Below are 21,818 nucleotides of genomic sequence, written 5' to 3'. Positions count from 1 at the left end.
CCAGGCCACTCTAAATACAGTTAGCTGCACACATGAATGTGAAGCAGCCTTGTACCGAATCAGACCACTGGTTCATCAAGGTCAGTACTGTCTACACTGACTGCCAGCAACTTTTCACTGTCTCAGGTTGAGTTCTTTCCCATCACCTACTACCCGATCCTTTTAATACCCCAGCTGGGGATTGAACCTGGGACCTAGATGTTGTACCACTAAGCCATTGCTCCACCCCATCATAGTTCAGGGTCCATCATGCCAGGATGTGAAACCCTGAAGTTGGTTTTGTGTGATGTATGAACATGGACTATCCTGGCTTGATCCTGGCTGGTTTTCTGTTGCTGCCCTCATACACTACCCACCTACAGAGATGACCGGCCAGAGCAAAGGTAACGAAAGCAGCATTTGTTGAAGCGATTGTCTGCGAGATGATTCTTGGTTCCACAAACTAACCATAAGTAACAGCATAAGCAATTGTTTTGTGTTCTGTCTGAACTGAGCTGAAATGTCAACCATGCACACATCAATAATGTGAAACAACTGTACACATCTCTTTGTTGCTCTATGTAGGTCCTTGGGAAATCTCTGCTCACTGCAACTTCTTAGCACCCAGCAAAACTGACTCATATATTTGCCATACATCGTGGATATTCAGTTATTCCTGTGATTTCAGTGATATTCATATGGGAAATCATCTTCTAGGAAGCAGCACTTGGAGATTATTATTTCCTGGTTTCTGTTTTGCTGAAAGATTGGTAATCAGAAAATTCAGATGTGCATGAACCAACACAGTTGTAACCTTAAATTTGCTCATGGTGGTGTTATGGGGCAATGATTTGCAGATCTACAGATTTCAGAATGGTTCTTCCTTCTTTTCCAAAAGCTATTACTGACTCCCAGACTCAGGTTGCAGTTCAGCCAAGCATAGTGTTATTGGGTTGCAGGACGTTACACAGCTGAGGAAGAATGGCAGAAATGGCTGCTGCAAGTTCGTGTTCTGATTAGTTCAGAGAATACTTCAGTTCTAAGAAAAGAGAACAAAATATTATTTAAACATCTTGTAGCACTTTATACTGCTACTAATGAACATAATTTATTCAGCTTGATACTTTCCTTTTCCTTTTATCCCTTAGAAGCTCCTTGATCAATTGATCTTGAGCAGCATACTAGACATTTGAGAGGCATTTTTAGGCCTCACTACTTTCCAGGTCCCTCTTCGCCAACGGTGGGAGGTTTTGGGGCAGAGCCTGAGGATGGCGGGGTTTGGGAAGGGGAGGGACTTCCATGCCATAGAGTCCAATTGCCAAAGCAGCCATTTTCTCCAGGGGAACTGATCTCTGTCGGCTGGAGATCAGTTGTAATAGCAGGAGATCTTCTGCTATTACCTGGAGGTTGGCAACCCTAGGCCTCACCATCACTGAGGTGATTAAAAAAAATCCCAATGGCATTTTAGCCTTAGTCCAGACTCTGTCAAACTGAAGCTTAGTGGTTTGATCAAGAGGACCCAGTCACCTTCATTATGAAAATTTGCTTTAGTTAGGATTGCCAGCTCTTGGTTGGAAAATATCTAGCAATTTGGGGGGTGGGGCCTGAGGAGGGCAAGGTTTGGGGAGGGGAGGGACTTCAATGGGGTAGAATGCCATAGAGTCTACCTTCCAAAGCAACCATTTTCCTAGGGTTGCCACTTGCCAGGCTCCCCCTCATGATCAGTGGGAGGTTTGGGGGGCAGGGCTGGGGCGGCCGCAGGTATGCGTGGGCATGTGCATGCGATGACGGCACTTCTGGTTTTACTTCTGGAAGCACTGCGTTGCTGCGGCTGCTTTACCGCTCAAACCCCCAAAATTTGGGGTTTTGTGGCTGCTTTAACACTCAAACACCCAAAATTTGGGGGTTTTGAAGTAAAACCGGATGTGCCATCATCGCGTGCATGCACCCGCATGTGGCTGCCACTCCAGAGTGACTGGGTGGATTGGCGGGCAATTACCCACCAATACCACCCCCCTGGCAACCCTACATTTTCTCCAGGTGAACTGATCTCTACTGCCTGGAGATCAATTGTAATCCCGGGAGATCTCCAGCCACTACCTGGAGATTGGTGACCCTATTGATGCTTCATACTTCAAACATCATCATCATCGTCATCATCATCACATTTTTATCCCACTTTTCCTCCAAGGAGACAGGGTGGCAGGCATCGATCCTCCGTCCTCCATTTTATCCTCTCAAGAACTCTGTGAGGTGGATTAGCCTGAGAAAAGGTGACCGGTGTAAGTGAGCTTCATGACAGGGTGGGAACCTGAACCCAGTTCTCCACAGTCCTTGCCTGACAGTTTTATCACTATACCACAGTTAGGGAGAGCTGCTGCCACCACTGCTGCTGTGGGAGGGGGAAAGGATGCAGTGGGCAGCCAGGAGGGTGATGGGGGCAGAAAGAGAAGAGGGATGAGGAGAGAAAATGACAGGCATAGAGGTGACAGAGTAAGAAAACGGGTGGCAGGAGGACGAGTGAGCAAGAGTGGGGAGGAAGCAAATGTGGGGGGAATGGGACTGCTGCTCCCGCAGGTTTCTTGCGGGTCCCCACTTGCATAACAACAAGTTTAAACATTTTTATCTTAGTTTAGTTCTTCTTAATTCACAATGGGTAGCCGTGTTAGTCTGTTTGCAGTAGTCAAAAAGGGCAAGAGTCCAGTAGCACCTTAAAGACTAACAAAAATATTTTCTGGTAGGGTATGAGCTTTCGTGAGCCACAGCTCACTTCTTCAGATACAGCTAGAATGTGAATCCATTGGTCTTTAAGTAGAGGAACAGTATGTAAATGTGAATAGCAGGCTTGATGGGATTAGGTGTGATATGCAAAAGAGTCTGTGATGTCCAGGGGAGAGATGGGTGTGGAGAAATCAGTATTGGTAATGGGCCATGAAGGCCCATTACCAATGCTGATTTCTCCACACCCATCTCTCCCCTGGACATCACAGACTCTTTTGCATATCACACCTAATCCCATCAAGCCTGCTATTCACATTTACATACTGTTCCTCTACTTAAAGACCAATGGATTCACATTCTAGCTGTATCTGAAGAAGTGAGCTGTGGCTCACGAAAGCTCATACCCTACCAGAAAATATTTTTGTTAGTCTTTAAGGTGCTACTGGACTCTTGCCCTTTTTGACTAGTTCTTCTTAGTTTTTTGTTTTGTATTTGCTTCTCCCCTCACTGGTTATGTTATTTAGTGTATGGTTATGTATACTTGTTGTGAAACTGAGTAATAAGATTATTAAAAATAAGGAAAATCACACCAATCAAATCCCCTGTTATGCAAAGATGTATACTGATATCACCTGTGAGAGGCATCCTTCACCGTTTTACTATAGAAATAACAGAGGCATAACTCTCTTGGAGTGTCTATGGGAGCTGCTTTTGAGGGTTTGCATTTGTATTAGATGACACCCAGTCTCCATTGCCCCTGCCTGTCTTCAGCCCCCATTCATATATACTACACAACAGCAGAATCAATAGGGCAGCAACAACATTTGTATATGATTCATATTGTATTCCGAACAGATACACTATGATTTCTCATACATTCCCCACCCCCACCCCATTTCAGAAATGTCAGTCTACCTTCTGTGTTATGAAAGATCCCCAATGTGGTTGTGTTTTCTGGTGACTTGAAGACCCAACCTCATGGGAACTCCATGTTTGTGCCCTGCTAATGTTGGAATTAATGTTAATGCTAATGTGCTGCAAGTAAAGCTCTTTGCCATGTTGTTCCTAGGACTATGCATTCAGCTCCGTTAGAGCTTAAATTGCCTTTTCAGAAGCTTCCTTAATTATCCTCTTGTTGAACTAAATAGGTTTCCAGTGTTGTTGGTATCCATTTTATTTATTAATGCACTGTTTTACCCATCATAATAGCAGCCCATGAAAAATTGAACTGGGAATATAAAAGATTCATGGCTCAGCTTATGACCCATTAAAAGCTCAGAGCTTTGTAAAAACAAACAAAAAACAAACCTGTTCATTCAGGAAGTGCACACCCACACATACTTGCTCATCGCTTGTCTTTTCCAGTGAGGCACAAGAAAATCTGCCAGGCATGGTGGTCACTCTGCCCAAAGTCCCATCAGGCAGCCAACAAAGGAGTCAAACCCAGGATGGGCATTTTCCCCCATCCCTAGATCCTCACCCACTGAGTGTTAGCAAATCTGCAGCCTACGAACATGTACTCCAAAGGAAACTGGAGCCCAAGCGTCTCCTGTTGCTTGCATTAGCTCTGCATTCCCCCCCCCCCCTTTAGCCAATGTTTAGACAACAAAGAGGACTGCCTGAGACACAACCAGGTTAAGGACAGCACTGAAAAACAGCATGAAGCCAGGCTGACACCAAACACAAAGCGGGCAACCTCAGGGCAGTTCCCACAGATTGTCTGGTAATAATTGCTGTCAAGGAGAAATGTGGGCGTTAAGGGCTGTCGGTAGGAAAGCTCCTCTAACTGCTAGTTAAGAGCGCTCTTGCAAATTGAGGCTTAGCATCCGTGTGGGTGGGATGGGTCTGGATTTTCTGCAATTAGGGATTGCATTCCCAGCAGGTGCGGCAGGGAAGCCTACCTGGGGTTGAAATCACCAGAGAGACACCTGAACCAGCTGGAAGGGAGACGGTTTCTAATTAAGCTTCTGTGAAGATGGTGCTTGCTGCTGGCTAGGGCCACTGGCTTGGACTCAGAACACTACCGGTGGAGAGAAATGTTGCAGCAGGATCTTCCAGATCCCTCCTCACTCTGAGCTTACTAAAATGCTGCTCATGGGGAGTTAAAGGACCCTCAGGAACATTGTGGGAGCCAAAGTGGATATCTGCAGAGAGGGAACTGACAAAAATTGCTCCTTTGTCCTCCACTGACCATGTAGCCATTACACCCCCGTAACTTCCATGATGCTAGTGGAATGGCACCTTTTGGCTCCAGTCCAGTCTAACTGCTGTAACGTTTCATTGTGCAAAGTTACCATGGCGGCATTGCTCCTTTCCCTCTCCCCTGCAAAATGCCTGGGCCTTTCCAAATGCATCATAAAGCCCTTGCAGGAAAAAGTGGTGCTCCTAATGGGGGAATACAGAAAAGCATTTATCCAGAGGTCATTTCTTTATATTTATTTGATTATTTGTATTCTGCTCCCCTATCTTTAAAATGGACCCATAAGGCAGGTAACAACACATTAAAAATACAAAAAAGACATTTCAAATCAGGCCTCAAAAAGCCACCACTGTAAAAAAAGTATTACAACCAACACCAAGTTAAAAATCAAAATAAATATAAAGCCATAGCCAGCTCACCATCAGCAATTATAAATTAGCTAAGAGTAAAGTCAGTATTTTTAAAAGCAAAAGATGCATGTAAACACTTAGAAAGTTGGTTGCCTGCTTGTAACTTTTCTCCTACTGGAGAAGTGTTTACAAATATCCAGATCTGATAAGAAATCAGGGGATGTAGCAGAATGGTAGAATTCTTCTTGTCATTTGTCAGGATGATCGCGGCAGCTGTCTTGCCATACTCATTGGGGTGGATCCTCACACTCCACTGAGCAAAGTTTGAAGCCTTCCTTCAACTTAAATGGTTCTTCCCTTGGAGGAAGAGTCACTTAAGGTGAAAGAAGGCTTCTTAGGCTAGAGGAAGGCTCCTTGGAGGAAGGTTGGATCCACCTAATTGTAATGTCACCACTATGTAAATGATATACTGTATTTATTCTTAATGGCAGTTGGTACAGAGGTAGCGCTGGGCCATCAGCTTCATCTTCTCCACTGTCAGCATTTAACCATAGTGTAGCATTATGTGCACCCCAGAGCTAACCCTGGATAATGTTAACAAGGTTTAGTTTTTGTCAAACTCTGGTTTCACACTCTGGTTAAAAGCTTACCCCGGTTCATTGTGTCAATAGATCAGTCAGTGGCTATAAGCCATAATGGTTGAGCGTTTCCCCCATGTTTAGAGGTCAAAGGACCCTAATACCACATTCTAGGGTGGTAACAGCTTGGGAGGGTTTTCCCTTCATGTGTGTGTGTGTAAAGTGCCTTCAAGTCACAGCATACCCTGATCTTATTATCTAAAACACAATTTAACAAAGTCACTGTTTACCATTTTCTGTGTACATTCGTTTATCAGACTGCGGTGGTTATTTGAATGCTTTGAGACGTGCATTGAACCATGTGCTGTAAATAGTTTATGAGGAAAGAAAGGCTGCTGTTTCTTCCCTTTGCCATTTGATCCATTGATCCTGCAGGAGGCGGAGTTTCGCTCACAAAGGAAGGCAAGCATGGATTATCACAGCTATCATATCATTTTGCACTTTGATCTGTTAAGGAAAAAATTGCATGACTCCCAGTGGTTGGCTTCCTGAAAATCTTAATAAGCTCATTATATGGCATGAGTTGCACACCCCAAACAATGTTTGCCAAGAGCCTTGTGTGCTCAGTTTTGCAAATTCAATCTGTCCTACTGATATCATTAGAACCACTGGAGCATGTAAGTGCATCTTTACAAAATCGAGGCCAAGCTCATACAAAAACTTTGTTGCCTAAGTTAACCGAGTCCAGCTGGGATGCTGCTTCTGCATGTTGTCCTACTTTTGGTCTGTCTATGGATTGCCACCCCTTCCTCCAAGGAGCTCCAGATGGAATACGTAGTTTTACCCTCGTCATTTTTATCTTCACCACAACCTCATGAGGTAGACCAAGATGAAAGGACGTGACTGGCCAAAGATCACTCAATGAGCTTCATGGCTGAATACGTACTTGAAGCAAAGCATTCCAGGTCCTAGCCCTACATTCTAACCACCATGCTACATCACACTACACTAGAACCATTTAGTAGAGATGGATTAGCTTTGGATTCCATGTGTTAACAGATCATTTCAGGATACAATGGTTGCACATCAACATACCACACCCTAATTAGCACATTACCTTGATACTTACAGGACAATGATTAGCACATTACCTTTGATACTTTTGCAGGACAATGACTCAGCTCAAACCCAACCCCCTTCTGACTATATATATATTACTCTTCCAACACACTTTGACACTGAGAGACACTGGGGGTTACCGCACTTTGTATCCCCAGCAATGTATTAAGAGTTTGAAAATGTTAGAAAAAACATCGCTTTAAAAGGGATTTTGGATACCACTGCTAATAAATGGTTGGAAGACGTCTTCACAACTAAAGGGGCCAAACAAAGTGCGAACAGTATTTTTTATAACGTTTTCAAACTCTTAATACATCGGTGGGAATACATAGAAAGTGAGAACAGTATTTTTTATAACATTTTCAAACTTTTAATACATTGCTGGGAATACAAGTGCGGTAACCCCCACTGTCCTTCAGTGTTACTCCTCTGAAGATGCCTGCCACAGCTGCTGGCGAAACATCAGGAAAGAAAATACCAAGACCACGGTCACATAGCCCAGATAACCTACAAGAACTGATGAACTCTGACCGTGAAAGCCTTCGACAATAGCCTCTAGTTTGTTTTGGGAAGATATCAGAGCTGCCTTTTTAACAGCTTCATTAGTGTATGTATACATGCACCTGTTCATAGGTGAGGGTTTTCCAAGTTTCAGATCCTCTACTGGATTTCTAGAAGTTAAGGCTACACTCTTATGCCAAGGAGTACGTCCTACTGTAACAAGAACTTACTTCTGAATGACCAGGCACAGGTTGGGGGCGCTCACTTTGGCTGTAGTGCCCAGATATGTCAATGGGAGCTGACCCAAATGTCAATGCCCTTCTATTCCCCCTACACTAATATGGCCCATCAATGTTGCTGCATGCTTTTGAATGATAACTGTTCTGCTACAGGCACAATTTTGGATATACGAATTCTTTTAAATGTTTTTTAAAACTTTTTTTTTAAAAAAAGAAAAACTGTTACCGCCAGTTTGCTAACATGCCCTGCTTCAGAAGCCAGGGCAGGGCAGGGCAGGATTACATTGTACAGCAGGCAGAGACAAACTTGAGCACTTGTACTTTGCTGGGAGTGGGGAGTGGAAAGAAAAGACAGAATCAACCCAAACCATGAGCCTTGGGGTGAAACTAGGGGCGTTTCCTAGTACACGAGTGTCCCTATTTTCTTCTCTGTCTCGGCTTTTGCAGGGGGATGTTGTCTTCATAAAATGACAGCATTTTGCATCTAGCCCCAACAAGGATCTTGGCTGCTGTTGCTTTAAAAGCCGAAGGGCCTGGTAAAGTGGTTCACAAGCACAGGCATCCCTGTTTGCTCTTGGGACAACAGCCAATATTTGCCCAGCGTCAGGATGTGTTGCTTCATGGCAGGAAGTTCCTTGAATGGCAAGACTGCCAGGCGTTCAGGCTTGCAGGTATCCCACGCTCGTTTGTCTCCCGAAATGGCTCATCCTCTGACTAATCAATTACGTGAAGACACAATGATGCATTTTTACTGGCGCAGTTTGTAGCTTAGGTTAGCAAAGATCATTTGGCTAAGCGGTTGTGTCTGTGGTTTTTCAAGCTACATATCATAACCTTAATTGCAAAGCCGATATGCTTTTACTTTTAGGAGAGCTTGTTTGTGGCATGCTGAGAAATGTGTCATGTGCTCTGGCAGGCATATGAAAAATTATCCACAGGGTAGTACAAAATTTGAAATTAGATGTCAAGACTGTCCAATAGATATCCCCTCCCAGTAGTTTTATTGTCTGTTAAGTGTAGTTACTTTGAATTTCTATCAGACACCCTCATAAATAGTTGCAAACTTTACATGTATAGAATTCTCTATATATGAGACTGGAATGACATGTCTAGCATAGCTACAAGACAAGCCCAAGGGAAATGACAATAGAACACCTCTAGTGGTCACATACAGCTCACAATTCAAGCCAATCCAACGTATTATTAATGAGTTGACCTACAACCAATGCTGGATTGTGACTCTTCCCTCGCTAAGACACTGGGGGGGGGGGGGGCAACCCTTTCTTGCTTACAGAAAGCCTGCTAACCTAAAAAACCTCTCACCCACAATGATAAGCTACTGAACAGTAGTGTGGACTCCGGTACAAGGCCTGCAACAAACCAAGGTGCCAGCTTTGCTCACACATAGATCCTAGCAACACCATCACTGGGCCCTGCAACGTCAGCCGTATTATCTCAGGTTCATACTCCTGTTCATTTTATAACCTGATTTATGCCATCCCATGCCAGCAATGCCCTTCCACCCTCTACATTGGACAAACATGCCAGTCCATGCGACAAAGATTAAATGGACATAAGTCTGACATCAGAAACCACAACATTCAGAAACCAGTGGGGGGACATTTTAACCTTTCAGGACATTCAGTTGCTGATTTGAGAGTAGCAGTTCTCTTACAAAGGGAGATTAGAAAGAGAGACTGCAGAATTAAAATTAATAATGAAGCTCAAGACAATGCATTCTCCTGGATTGAATAAAGAGCTGGAATTCCTATCTCATCACCAGTGCTAATTTCTCCACACCTGCTACTCCTCTGCATATCACACCTAATCCAATCACTTAATCCAATCACGACTGCTATTTACTTAAGGATAGATTGACTCACATTCTAGCTGTATCTGAAGAAGTGAGTTGTGGCTCACGGAAGCTCCTACCCTGCCAGAAATTTTGTTAGTCTTTAAGGTGCTACTGGACTCTTGCTCTTTTCTAGGACTAGCATAGGATTGCCAGCCTCTAGGTGGGGCCTGGAATTCTCACAGAATCACAACTGATCTTCAGAGATCAGTTCTCCTGAAGAAAATGGCTGCTTCGGAGGATGGACTGAATGATATACCATAGTGCCTGGGAGAAACAGACATCCTCGAGTGACACAGCATCCTTGCTGAGCTCCCTCCACTGGTACCACCCCCAAATCACCAAGAATTTTCTAAGCCATGTGGGCAAGCCCCAGCCCTATATTTGCTGCCACTGTGCACACTGGTATGCGTGGGCGAAAGTGTCTCACGGATAAAAAGCAGCAAGTGGGAGGAGGGAGTGCTTAACCCTTCCCCTCCACAATGTCTTTCTTTTTCTATCTGTGCTCTCTTTGGGGGGGGGGGGCTTGAGACGTATTATCCAATCCAGTGGGAAAAACCAGATGGAGTTGCAAGGGAGAAGCAGCAAGTTGGAAGAAGGGTTAAACACTCTCTCCTCCTGCTTCTTAATTCCTCCCTCTGCCACCCTTCTTTGCATGTTAGTAGTGAACATGGAACTAGGAATCTTATATCTAACATCTGACACTGAATGTGTACTTGTACCCCGATAAGATCCCCAGATGCAATATAGAATAGGAGTCTTGTTTCTTCTATTAAAGCACCGGGTCATTACTGACCCATGGGGTGACGTCACATCCCGATGTTTACTAGGAGTTTAAGGTGTGGTTGGCCATTGCTTTCCCCAGTCATCTACACTTTACCCCCAGCAAGCTGGATACTCATTTTACCGACCTTGGAAGGATGGAAGGCTGAGTCAACCTCGAACCTGAAACCGACTTCCGCCAGGATCGAAATCAGGTCATGAGCAGAGCTTTTGACTGCAGCACTGTAGCTTACCACTCTGCACCACAGGAAATATTTCAGAGAGTGCAGTTTTTCTCATCCTGTAGCACTATATCATAGTAGGTCACAAAGGAAAGACATTTCTGTTGTTAATGCAACTAATGGAACTGGGAACTCTTGCCCCTTGGGGAGGGGCTGTGGCTCAGTGGAAGAGCATCTGCTTGGCACGCAGAAAGTCCCAGGTTCAATCCCCAGCGTCTCCAGTTAAAAGGATCAGGTAGTAGGTGATGTGAAAGACCTCTGCTGAGACCTTGGAGGGCTGGTGCCAGGCTGCGTTGACAATACTGACTTTGATGGACCAATGGTCTGATTCAGTATCAAGCAACTTCATGTGTTCATGTTCAATAAATGAGAAAAGAAACTTAGCACATGTGAGTGATTTTCCAGGTATTTCTTTTAAAAGGGGTAGGGGGCAGGGTTGCCAACAGTCCTGGAGAAAAATGCTCTGCTCCTTTAATGTGTGTGCGCGCCATCAAGTCACAGCTGACTCATGGCGACCCCATAGGGTTTTCAAGGCAAGAGATGTTCAGAGGTAGTTTGCCATTGCCTGCCTCTGGGTGAGCTGAGAGAGTTCTGAGAGAACTGTGACTGGCCCAAGGTTACCCAGCAAGCTGCCTGTGGAGGAGCAGGGAACTGAACCCAGTTCTCCAGATTAGAGTCTGTCACTCTTAACCATGTTGGCTCTTCCCCCTTTAATGCAGGCTGAATATATAGAAATGGGCAGCAGAAGCTTTTTGTGGCATGGAGGTAAATAACATCATCTCGCAAACAGCTTCCCATCCAGCCTCTATTAAGACAGAGAACCCATCATTTTCTGCTGCTAAACCCATGAAAATTTACAGCTGTTACAGGCTGGTCAAAGGGCAGAAAGGAAGAAAACAAAAAAAAGAAAGAAAGCTGGCTTCGCAGCAGGAAGTTGTAAAGCTGGTTTGGGGGTTGAAAGCAGATGTGAATGAAGTTACGCATTGACAGCTCCTTTACTGTCAATGCTCCTTAAGCAATAGATGCCCCAAGGAATAGGGCACCTGGCTCCTATGAAAGGCTTTAGCAAGGTTTTAAGGTCGTGTGGGGAAGCTCTGCTTCAATGACATACTACCCTGACCCAACAGATTAAACTCTTTTAAAATCGTTATGGTTTCTCTCTCATCTTTGGAATCAAGGCTGTTCTAAAGAATAGGACAGAATGAGGTGGGATTTTATTGAGGGGCCTTTCTTTTACACCTGGGTCAGCATGCTTCTCGGCCTTGCCGGCACTTTCTTTGGTTTGTCTGTGCTCACCTAGTGAAAACCACCATTCCCCAGTGCATCTTATCATATGCAATCTAATCTCAGCACCCAGACCACATGAGCCTCCATCTTTTTACCCTTTTCTCAAGATGGGAACATGACTCTCTTATATGATAAAGAAGCCACCACCATGTGCCATGAGTATGGAATGCTAAAAGGCCCCAGGACAGAAGCAGGATAGCCTTACTTTTTGTAAAGACACCTTTTGGCCACTGATGCAGGGCTGTTTCCTGGCAGTCACCCCCGCTGACTGCTCCGGTGCTTTGTTTTGATTATGCATGCCTTTCCCAACCGTCAGAGGTTGCCCCTGCACGTTTCTGCAGGTTTTGCCCACGTTTTCTGGATTTTCGCTAAAACAACATCTGGAAACACCGGCAAAATGCGCAGAAATGTGCAGGGAGAGCAAAGTGACCTCTGACGGACGGGAAAGGCATGCGGAATCAAAATGAAGCACCGGAGTAGTTGGCAGGGTGACCGTGAGGGAAACTGCATAAATGGCCTTTGATAAATCTGTCAGATCAAGAGTTCCTTATGGACACAGTTGCTAAGGAAGTTGACAGATAATGGGGTCATAATGCAATATTCATAACACCTTTTTACTAAAAGTCAGATATCCTTACTCTCAGATATATACCGGTACTCAATTTTTAGAATACAGCTTGAAGCATTCTGAGTAGATGTTTCACTGTTGCACATGTATGTGTGGTCCACAATGGAACTTATTTTGGAGTAATCCTGCATGGGGTTGTACTACAAGACAGGAAGTGAGTAAAAAGAACTGAGGCTGCAATCCTCTGCTCACTTATTTGGGAGTAAGCCCCATTGAACTCAGTGAAGTAAAGATGCATAGCCTTAGACCTCACATGTATTATTTCTGCACATGAAATCCACTAGCAAACATGGGGATTTGATTTATCATCTCGGACTATTCTTGGTGACATTAACAATATAAAACAGTCCTTACTAACGTTAGCAATTCTTTGCAAGTTCACATAATGCAAGCAACCATATAGACCAGTAGGGTGGATCAAGTGATCCATCAGTGGAAGGCATTGATGGTCATGGATCACCCCTGCTTTCCCTTCCCCCAGCAGCCATTTCCAGCTCAAGAAGAAGAAGAAGAAGAAGAAGAAGAAGAAGAAGAAGAGTTGGTTTTTATATGCTGACTTTCTCTCCCATTTAAGGGAGACTCAAACCGGCTTACAATCATCTTCCCTTCCCCCTCCCCACAACAGACACCCTGTGAGGTAGGTGGGGCTAATAGAGCTGTAACTTGCCCAAGGTCACCCAGTTGGTTTTGTGTGGAGGGGTGGGGAAACAAATCCAGTTCACCAGATTAGCCTGTGTCGCTCATGTGAAGGAGTGGGGAATCAAACCCGGTTCTCCAGATCAGAGTCCACCGCTCCAAACCACCACACCACGCTGGTTATTCCCAGGGTTGCAGGACCAAGTGGGTTGCTGGGCTGCAGTGAGAAGGGGACAATACTTCTTCTGTCTTCTGAAGGCTCACTGACAGAAAAGGGGAGCAATTTCACCTCCTTCTTTCTCCTCACTACAACCCATTGACCTACGTGGCTATTACTCCACAGAAGTCCCATGATTCCAGGAATAAACTTTCCCAAAATGTCTGACTAGGATATGGAGGGAGCCAGTTCAAACAAAACTCCACTCTACTGTGGAGCTCTGTGGGCTCACTTTGGGCCAGTCACTCTGTCATGCAGCCTAACACAGGGTTGTTGTGAGAATTCAGTGGAGGAGGAGAGCACTGTATGTATGTGCTGCCTGAGCTCCTTGTGGAAAGGGCAGGATAAAAATTAAAATGACATTGAGCAGTTTCACTGAAGCAATGGCAGCTGTGTCAGAAATAACAGCGAGCACCTAATTTTTTTTGCAGAACAGACTGCAATTCTATGCCCTCTTACTTAGAAGCAAGGAATTCAGTGAGATGGGCTTCTGAGTGAGCAAAGAACCAAAAAGCCAGCTTGGTGTAGTGGTTCAGAGCGGCAGACTCTAATCTGGAGAACCGGGTTTGATTCCCCACTCCTCCACATGAGTGGCGGACTCTAATCTGGTGAACCGGTTTGGTTTCCCCACTCCTACACATGAGGCCAGCTGGGTGACCTTGGGCTGGTCACAGTTCTTCTCGAACTCTCTCAGCCTCACCTACCTCCAAGGTGTCTGTTGTGGGGAGAGGAAGGGAAGGCAATTGTAAGCTGGATTGATTCTCCTTAAGAAGGTAGAGAAAATTGGCATATAAAAACCAACTCTTCTTCTTCTTCAAAGGGACTAATGTGTCAATATGGAAAAATAATATTTAAACTCATAATGGGTGGAAATTGACCTTTCATAGCATGGAGATAAATATATCACCTAAATTGGCTGCTACTTGATGGCACTTCACACACACAAATAACATCCCATTAAGGTTCTGTTAAGGAGACAGGACACTTTTTCCTCAAGCAGTTGACTACCCTAGCATTAATGCTTAGTCAAGGAGCAATTTTTAATTGCATACATTTAACATGTGGTGGTGATTTGTCTGTCTCATGACTGGATGGTTCTAGAAAAGCAGGTTTCCTCAAGAACAGAGATAAGATTTGTGCTATGCTTAAGGAAAAGCTTCCTTCATGGTAGTCCAGCCTGTGACATTTAAGATGTGCTAAACTGAGGACACTGGAGGGTATAGCCCGATCTCGTCAGATCTTGGAAGCTAAGCAGGGTGGGTACATGGAAGGGAGACCACCAAAGAAGACTCTCCAGTGGAAGGCAATGGCAAACCACCTCTGCTTCTCACTTGCCTTGAAAGCCCCTTGCTGGGGTCACCATAAGTCGGCTGTGACTTGATGGCTCTTTACACACATACAAATTGAAGACACAGTTGGTTGGGAATGCTGAACCAAGGCATCCTGTTCAAAAGCTATCAAATTTGTATCCTTTTTAATAGTCCTCCCCCAAACCAGGATTCCTCCATTTTAGGCTACCTATTTGTTTTCCACTGTGTGATGTAACTGCCACAGCCCCAGCTAGGTAAGAGAAAATACAGTCTTGGTTTCCATTGTAATCAGCGTACAACTATTTTACACACACACCCCAATAAAAAGCTAGAAAACATTTATATAGCTGATTTCATCATACGTTATTTCAGTACCTAAACAATATCCAAGAATCTCAATCCAACCACTGGGTTGAAGATTGCACCTGAGGCTGGTAAACACAGATTGTTGTTGTAAAAGCTGGGTGAGTTAACAGAAGGCAGGCGGAAGGGAACTAATGCAAGGCCGTAGATAACAATGGAGCACTTAGGGGTTTGTTTTAATGTGAAAAAGAGGTGTTGGGTCAACACTTTGGTAAACTGAGCCTCACAACTCTCTGTTCTATGCAAATCAAGTTACACATTATGCCCGGCTCAGTTGTGGTCCTTTTAAATGCATCTTTTCATGCACATGTTACAAGTGGAGGCCCATCATCTTTCAAGGTGAGTGGAGGAGCAAAGGGAGGAAGAGACTTTTCCTTGCTTCCTTTGCCCTCCCCCACTGTCCTCCTCCTTCTGTGATCTCTTGCAAAGTCTTCAGCCTGGGAATTCCACCCTTGATAGCAGCAGGTCTCTGCCTCTTCCTTCTCTAAACAAAAGCCTGAAGGGGGAACAAGGAGGCAGGCCCATCCCTCCCCTATCACTTGAAATACCTCTGCGTTCTGCATAGCGCCAGGATTCTATGGGTGGTTTGTGTGTGTGGCGGGGGGGGGGGGGGAGCAAGATCAGCTCCTTACTGGGTTGTTCACAGTGGGTAGCCGTGTTAGTCTGTTTGCAGTAGTCAAAAAGGGCAAGAGTCCAGTAGCACCTTAAAGACTAACAAAAATATTTTCTGGTTGGGTATGAGCTTTCGTGAGCCACAGCTCACTTCTTCAGATACTGAAGCTCACGTGGCTCACGAAAGCTCATACCCAACCAGAAAATATTTTTGTTAGTCTTTAAGGTGCTACTGGACTCTTGCCCTTTTTGATTACTGGGTTGTGGTACTCATTCATAAAACATCTTAGTTGTTTTTCCACAAAGTGCTCAATGTGATGTGCAACAATCCAACACAATGCAGAATAAGGCAATTGCCTGGGCTGCAAGGAGGGTTCCAGTGGCCAAGTCTTAGGGTTTCCAACCTCCTGGTAGTAGCTGGAGATCTCCTGCTACTTCAACTGATCTCCAGCCAATAGAGATTAGTTCACCTGGAGAAAATGGTTGCTTTGGCAATTGAACTCTATGGCATTGAAGTCCCTCCCCTCCCCAAACCCTGCCCTCCTCAGGCTCTGCCCCAAAAAACCTCCCGTTGGTGGCGAAGAGGGATCTGGCAACCCTACCAAGTCTGCTATTTGTGAGTTGAGCACTTTGGTCTACTTTGGAGCAAGTCAATTGGTCTCCCAAATAAAGGGTTTCTAGGAGAGAGACCGTCCTGACCTGGCCCATGATTTTCTCAGTTTCCCACATGACCAATCAACAACATCACTATTTAGTTTACAGGTATTAACAGAAGGTAAGAGGAGACCATTCTGTCAAACATCAGCTAGTGCGTTTATTTATTTCCTTCATTTTATTTATAACCCACCTTTCTTCCCTATGGGGATCCACAGAGGCTTACATCCTTTTCCTTCCTCCATTTTATCCTCACAACAACCCTGTGAGGTAGGTTAGGCTGAGAGTGTGTGACTGGCCCAAGGTCACCCAGCAAGCTGCCATAGCAGAGTGGAGATTCAAACCTAGGTCTCCCAGATTCTAGTCTGACACCTTAATTACTATACCACGCTGGATCTCAGTGAGATTCCAGATGGGTTCCTGTGTTGGTCTGCAAAGTAAACCAGGAGTCCGGTATCATCTTAAAAACTAATTCAGCAGGAGTGACTATCTAACAACAGTGGGAAGTGTCTCACAGCCATGGAAAGTGGATTGTTGACTGGATCTTATTTTGAATTGGCCTCTCTTTGTAGAAGAGTTGCCAAGTCCTTCCTGGCCACTGGAAGGGGATGGGGGGTAGGGTTGCCAGATCCAGGTTGGGAAACTCCTGGAGGTTTGGGGATGGAGCCTGGGGAGGACAGGGACCTCAGTGGGGTACAATGCCATAGACTTCACCCTCCAAAGCAGCCATTTTCTCCAGGGGAACAGATCTCTGTAGTCTGGAGATGAGCTGTAATTCCAGGAGAGCCACATGTCCCACCTGAAGGCTGGCATTCCTACTTTGTAACTTTCTCTCCCTGTCTCAACATTTCTGCTTTGTTCAAAAATCAGGCCTGATGGATGTATACGTTTTGGCATCTGGTGAAGAGCGCTCTCACTCATGAAGACTTATGCCAGAATAAATTTTGTTTGTAGCACCACTGAACTCTTGTTTTAGTTTTCCTTTAATAAGAACGCTTAGGATGTATGCTGTGCTTTCAACCATTCCAAGCATTTTGCTGATATGAGGTAAATCAGTATTGCTATTCCCTATATTGAGGATGCAGGGCTGAGGGAGATAGAGCGCAGCAGGGCTTGATTCGGCTCGGGACTGCATCGGGTTGCCAGCTCCATGTTGGGAAATACTTGGAGATTTTGGGGGTGGAGCCTGCAGAGGGCAGGGTTTGGGGTGTGGGGGGGAAAATTTCAGTGAGGTATAATGCCCTAGGGTCCACCTTCCAAAGTGGCCATTTTCTCCAGATAAACTGATGTTTTGGCGTTGTAATGGCGGGAGATCTCCAGACACCACCTGGAGGTTGGCAACCCTAAGACTGCAGCATGTAGGGAGAATGGGCTGAGACTTTCTCCTTACACCATTTCCCCAACCTGACATGGCCAAGGAGGCTCTGTTTGCCCGGTCGTACTGATACAGGTACACATCAGTTTTGCCAATGGAGCAAAGAACAGCTCATCAAGGCCATTTCACATAGGGAAAATGGTTCTGGGGAGGGGGTCAAGCTCCTTGTCCCCATACACCATGATATTGATCCAGATTTGGCCTTTGCATGCCAGCGAAATATAGAGCTCCCAGGACACAGCAGCAATCTAAGCCAGGGATGCAACCAGGGAAAACAGCACTTGGAAGTCAGCAGTTTGACTTGCCTCTTCCCTGAACTCACTAAGCTGCTGTTCTGTTTCTTGATTGTGCATGATAAAATAGGAACATAAGAACATAAGAACGGCTCTGCTGGATCAAACCAAGGTCCATCTAGCCCAGCAGCCTGTTCACACAGTGGCCAACCAGGTGCCTCCAGGAAGTCCCAAACAAGACGACTGCAGCAGCACCATCAGCATGATGCTCTCAACCAGTCTCTGCTGCTGAATAGAGTGCAGCAGTCACTGCTTATGCAGAGCTCCTTATGTACATGTGTTCCCAGAGGGTGTGCTGGTATCACTGACAGTGAACAAATGAGTGTACTTTAATGCCAATCTGAAAGGTCCATTTATTGCAATGAGAAGCTGTATATTAGGTTTTGTCCAATGCTTATGGAAGCTTATCTGACATGTTGCATGCTATCAATATGCACATACCTGGGAAATTATTTCTTTATTTATAATATTTTTATACTCCACTTTCCTCTTTTAGCTCAAGGCAGCTTAGTATTCAAAAGGTAAAACCATAAATTCTACAATAACTTGCCAGAAGAAAACACCTGCAGTTCAAAGCCATTAGAAGACCGAACAAATAACCAGAGAAGAAAATAGGAACACTCATGTACCAATCATGAGATGGGTAGGACCGTTCCTTTCAGGCACAAAGAAACAAGGCTCATCTTTGGCCATTCACATGACCATAGTCATGTGAGACAACATTAATGTGAAATGGGCTGCTAATAATTATAGATAGCAACAGTTCATGTGATAGGATCCATCTTTCCCGGCCCTGTGTTTATCACTATATTGTGTATTTCCTGGTTCAGACTCATATCCTTCCACATGATTAAGGGCATCTACATACCGAAGGATGAACCATGGCTGCTCACATGCAAAGGGACTGAACTGACCCTCAGTAAAGCAGTATCAGTATGGACAAAGACAAAGATTTTGTGACATTGTCAGTCTAGGATCTGCTATGGGTGGCCTGACCTATCTCCCAGGTTTGTTGTGACAATAAAAGGGAGGAGAGGAGAATTATGTGTATACTGCTTTGGGTCCTCATTGGTAAGGTTGCCAACCTCCACGTAATAGCTGGAGATCTCCTGCTATTACAACTAATCTCCAGCCGATAGAGATCAGTTCACCTAGAGAAAATGGATGAACTGCCCTAATGTTCAAACTCTGCTTTCAGCACAGGTGCATCTACTTCATCCACCCTGTACCACTGAGAAACAAAATAAATTATACAGAGCAGGGCAGCAAGAAAAAAATTCCCTCCCTAACAGATCAGATAATGTGAACTGCTAGGGAATCAGCTGGTACAAACTGGTAAGGTAACATGGGAGGAGCTGTTTCAAATAAAATAAGGTGTGGAAGAGGGACTGACAAACATTTAATTTACCACCTCTTGGTTGCAGGTGCCTAGGTGAGGGAGAGAAATAAGGAAAGGGGGAGAGTTTCAGAACAGACAGCTTGTAAACAGCAAGGGCTTCACTTTATCTTAAGAAAGTATAATTAAAGCTTGGAGCAAATTTCTAGGTTTTCTGGTCACAGAGTTGGTGTCAGTCAGACACTTCCCAAGCAGGAGGCTGCAGATGGCAGAAGCTACGTGCAAACATCAACTACAGACATTGACTTTAACTTTCCTCTGAGGTTTTGATCCCACTGTAGCAAAGTACACAATTTCTTTAAAATCAGCTTAGAGTTTTAGGATTCTGCCTTAGGGGAAGTAATCATTTGTGTATTGTAGGTGAGGTAACACAACCAACAATAAATGTTCTTCAGCACAGAATGTGAAACTCAGAATGCAACTTCTGAAGTCAATCTACTCTTATCAAGGTTGCATAACTTTTGTTTTTGTAGTGGTTTATTTTGTATTCCACTGATTGATTGATATTTATTTATTTATTCGTTTTATGTCCCGCCCTCACTTCCTGGCCGCAGCCGGGCTCAGGGCGGCTCACAACATGGTACTCTACACCAGTAGAAAATACAGCAAAATCATATAAAACCAGTAAAGCATTAATATCAATACATTTCAGCCCTGTAAAACCTCCGTAAACATTCCAAGTTAACAGATGGTACTCATTTGTAGGCCTGCAGACAGTCAACACCCCCATCCTCAGTTTAGAATAGTACAAACTGAAGATTTATGTACATTAGTAGTGCCCACATATTGTAGGGTCCTCCTTTGCTCTCCTGGATGGGGAGGAGAGAGATCTTACTACAGGTATTCAAAGCAACATAAGATAGAGTATAAACCTGACATTATTCGGCTCTGCACTCCCCGGATACTTACTTAGCTGCAATTCATTTTGGGAAGGGAAGACATCACTCCAACTCCTGCAGCACATTTTTGTTCTCCTTGGCTTTCTTACACGTGTACAGCCATTTGATTATCCGAGCATTGCGTTCAATCACTGACAGGCCCGTGGGGACCTGCTCTGTGAGTTCTTCTTCCAGCAACCCATCATCGCCACTGTGCCTGGTGAAGTCGCTCTCTGACGTTGCCACGCTGATGCTGCGGATCCGGAAAGAGACGTTGTCGGAAGCCACGGAAAAGTTCTCTTGTCCGAGGTCCTCGATTACTTCTGGCTCAAGGCCACAGTACTTAAAGAAAGTGTCAAACTCGGAGAATGATTTCGAGTATCGGGAACTAATGTCCGACTGGGACCGGTGCAGACCTTTCCTCCTCACTTCAGGAGGCACCGCAGACCGATTGGGAGCGTTCTCACATCTGCTGGCAAGAACGGTTGCTGTCCCTGTGCTTGGGGCTGTGTTCTGCCCTGCCACATCAAGTTTATTGCCCACGTCTTCAATCAGTAGAGGCCCTTCTGTCGTAGGTGCGGTGTCTTCCTTGAGGATGGCTCTGGATGCCTCAGAAACCAGCTGCTTGTCCTTGAAGGATCCCTGGAACAGCCTTCTGACTAAACTCCCGCGGCTGTTCTCATTGCTTTGGCCCCTCACAAATTCACATTTCTGGCGATAGATCACTAAAGAGTCCGGTCTGATTTGCCTCTTGGAGCTGCTGCGCCTGGCAATGGGGGGGCCGTGTTCCAGAGGAGCCGGGCCAGAGTCCACCGCCTTCACCTGCTCCACGACTTGCACGCTTTCCCCCTCCCCCAAGTTGTTGCTGGCTTTTTTACTTTCCACAGAGCTGCTCTCGCAACTGCTCTCCGAAGCAGAGCTGAGGGCGGAGACCGGCTCCTGCTTGGTGCTGATCACCTGCTGACTTTTCACGTACTTGGCCTTATCCTCTGCCAGCCTTTCCACGGCGCTCTTCCTGCCAGGGGTGCCCGCCTCCATCTGCTTGCGAAGGTACCCGGGGCCTTTGTTGAGAAGCCGCCCTGTCAGCGAGGAATGGAAGCCGGAGATGGCATGCATTCTCACCGCACGAGAGATTTCCGTTGGCATAGCAGGTCCAGGTGTTCCAAGCTCACTCACAGTCCAGGGAGGAGAAAACCGGGCCGCGCAACATTCGCCGTCCCCCTCCTCCTCTGGCCTTACTCTTCAGGTAGAAGACATCCAGGGATTATTTCCAAAGTGCCACGCAGCTGCTGCTGCTTTTTAAAATGGACTTCCGAAGGCAGGAACAACTCCTGTGCTTCAGCAAAGCCCGGCTGGCTGTGCCTGCTTGCAGACACTCTGACTGCACACACCTCCACTCAGCTGCTTCCTTGCACATTCACCTTTCGGCTGAGCCAGCCCCTGCGAGCCAGGCACAGCCAATCCTGCCTGAGTGCGGAAGGCCTCTCTGACATCACCGGGGAGGGAGAAGGGCTCATTGACGTGAGAGGAGTGGCTCCGACCATCAACACTCCATCGCCGCTAGCAAGGACGAGCCCTAATGAAAGTGTTTGTTTAGCATCTGCTTCCTGCTGTCTCCTCCTACCG

The 21,818-nt window shown here is 45.5% G+C and overlaps 1 protein-coding gene across 1 annotated transcript; it reads right to left on the bottom strand.

Annotated features, from left to right (window-relative positions):
- Positions 1-952: 952 nt before the first annotated feature.
- Positions 953-21,373, bottom strand: FAM110C (family with sequence similarity 110 member C). The gene is made up of 2 exons (XM_056856734.1): positions 20,224-21,373; positions 953-1,018 (listed from the first exon to the last, which is right to left on the bottom strand). The coding sequence occupies exon 1, from the start codon at positions 21,336-21,338 to the stop codon at positions 20,256-20,258; it is 1,083 nt and encodes a 360-aa protein (XP_056712712.1). The 5' UTR covers positions 21,339-21,373; the 3' UTR covers positions 953-1,018; positions 20,224-20,255.
- Between the last annotated feature and the right edge of the window lie 445 nt (positions 21,374-21,818).

The sequence above is a fragment of the Euleptes europaea genome, chromosome 10 (assembly GCF_029931775.1).
Source record: "Euleptes europaea isolate rEulEur1 chromosome 10, rEulEur1.hap1, whole genome shotgun sequence".
NCBI classification, from domain to species: Eukaryota; Metazoa; Chordata; class Lepidosauria; order Squamata; family Sphaerodactylidae; genus Euleptes; species Euleptes europaea.
This window is presented reverse-complemented; position numbering and strand designations above follow the sequence as displayed.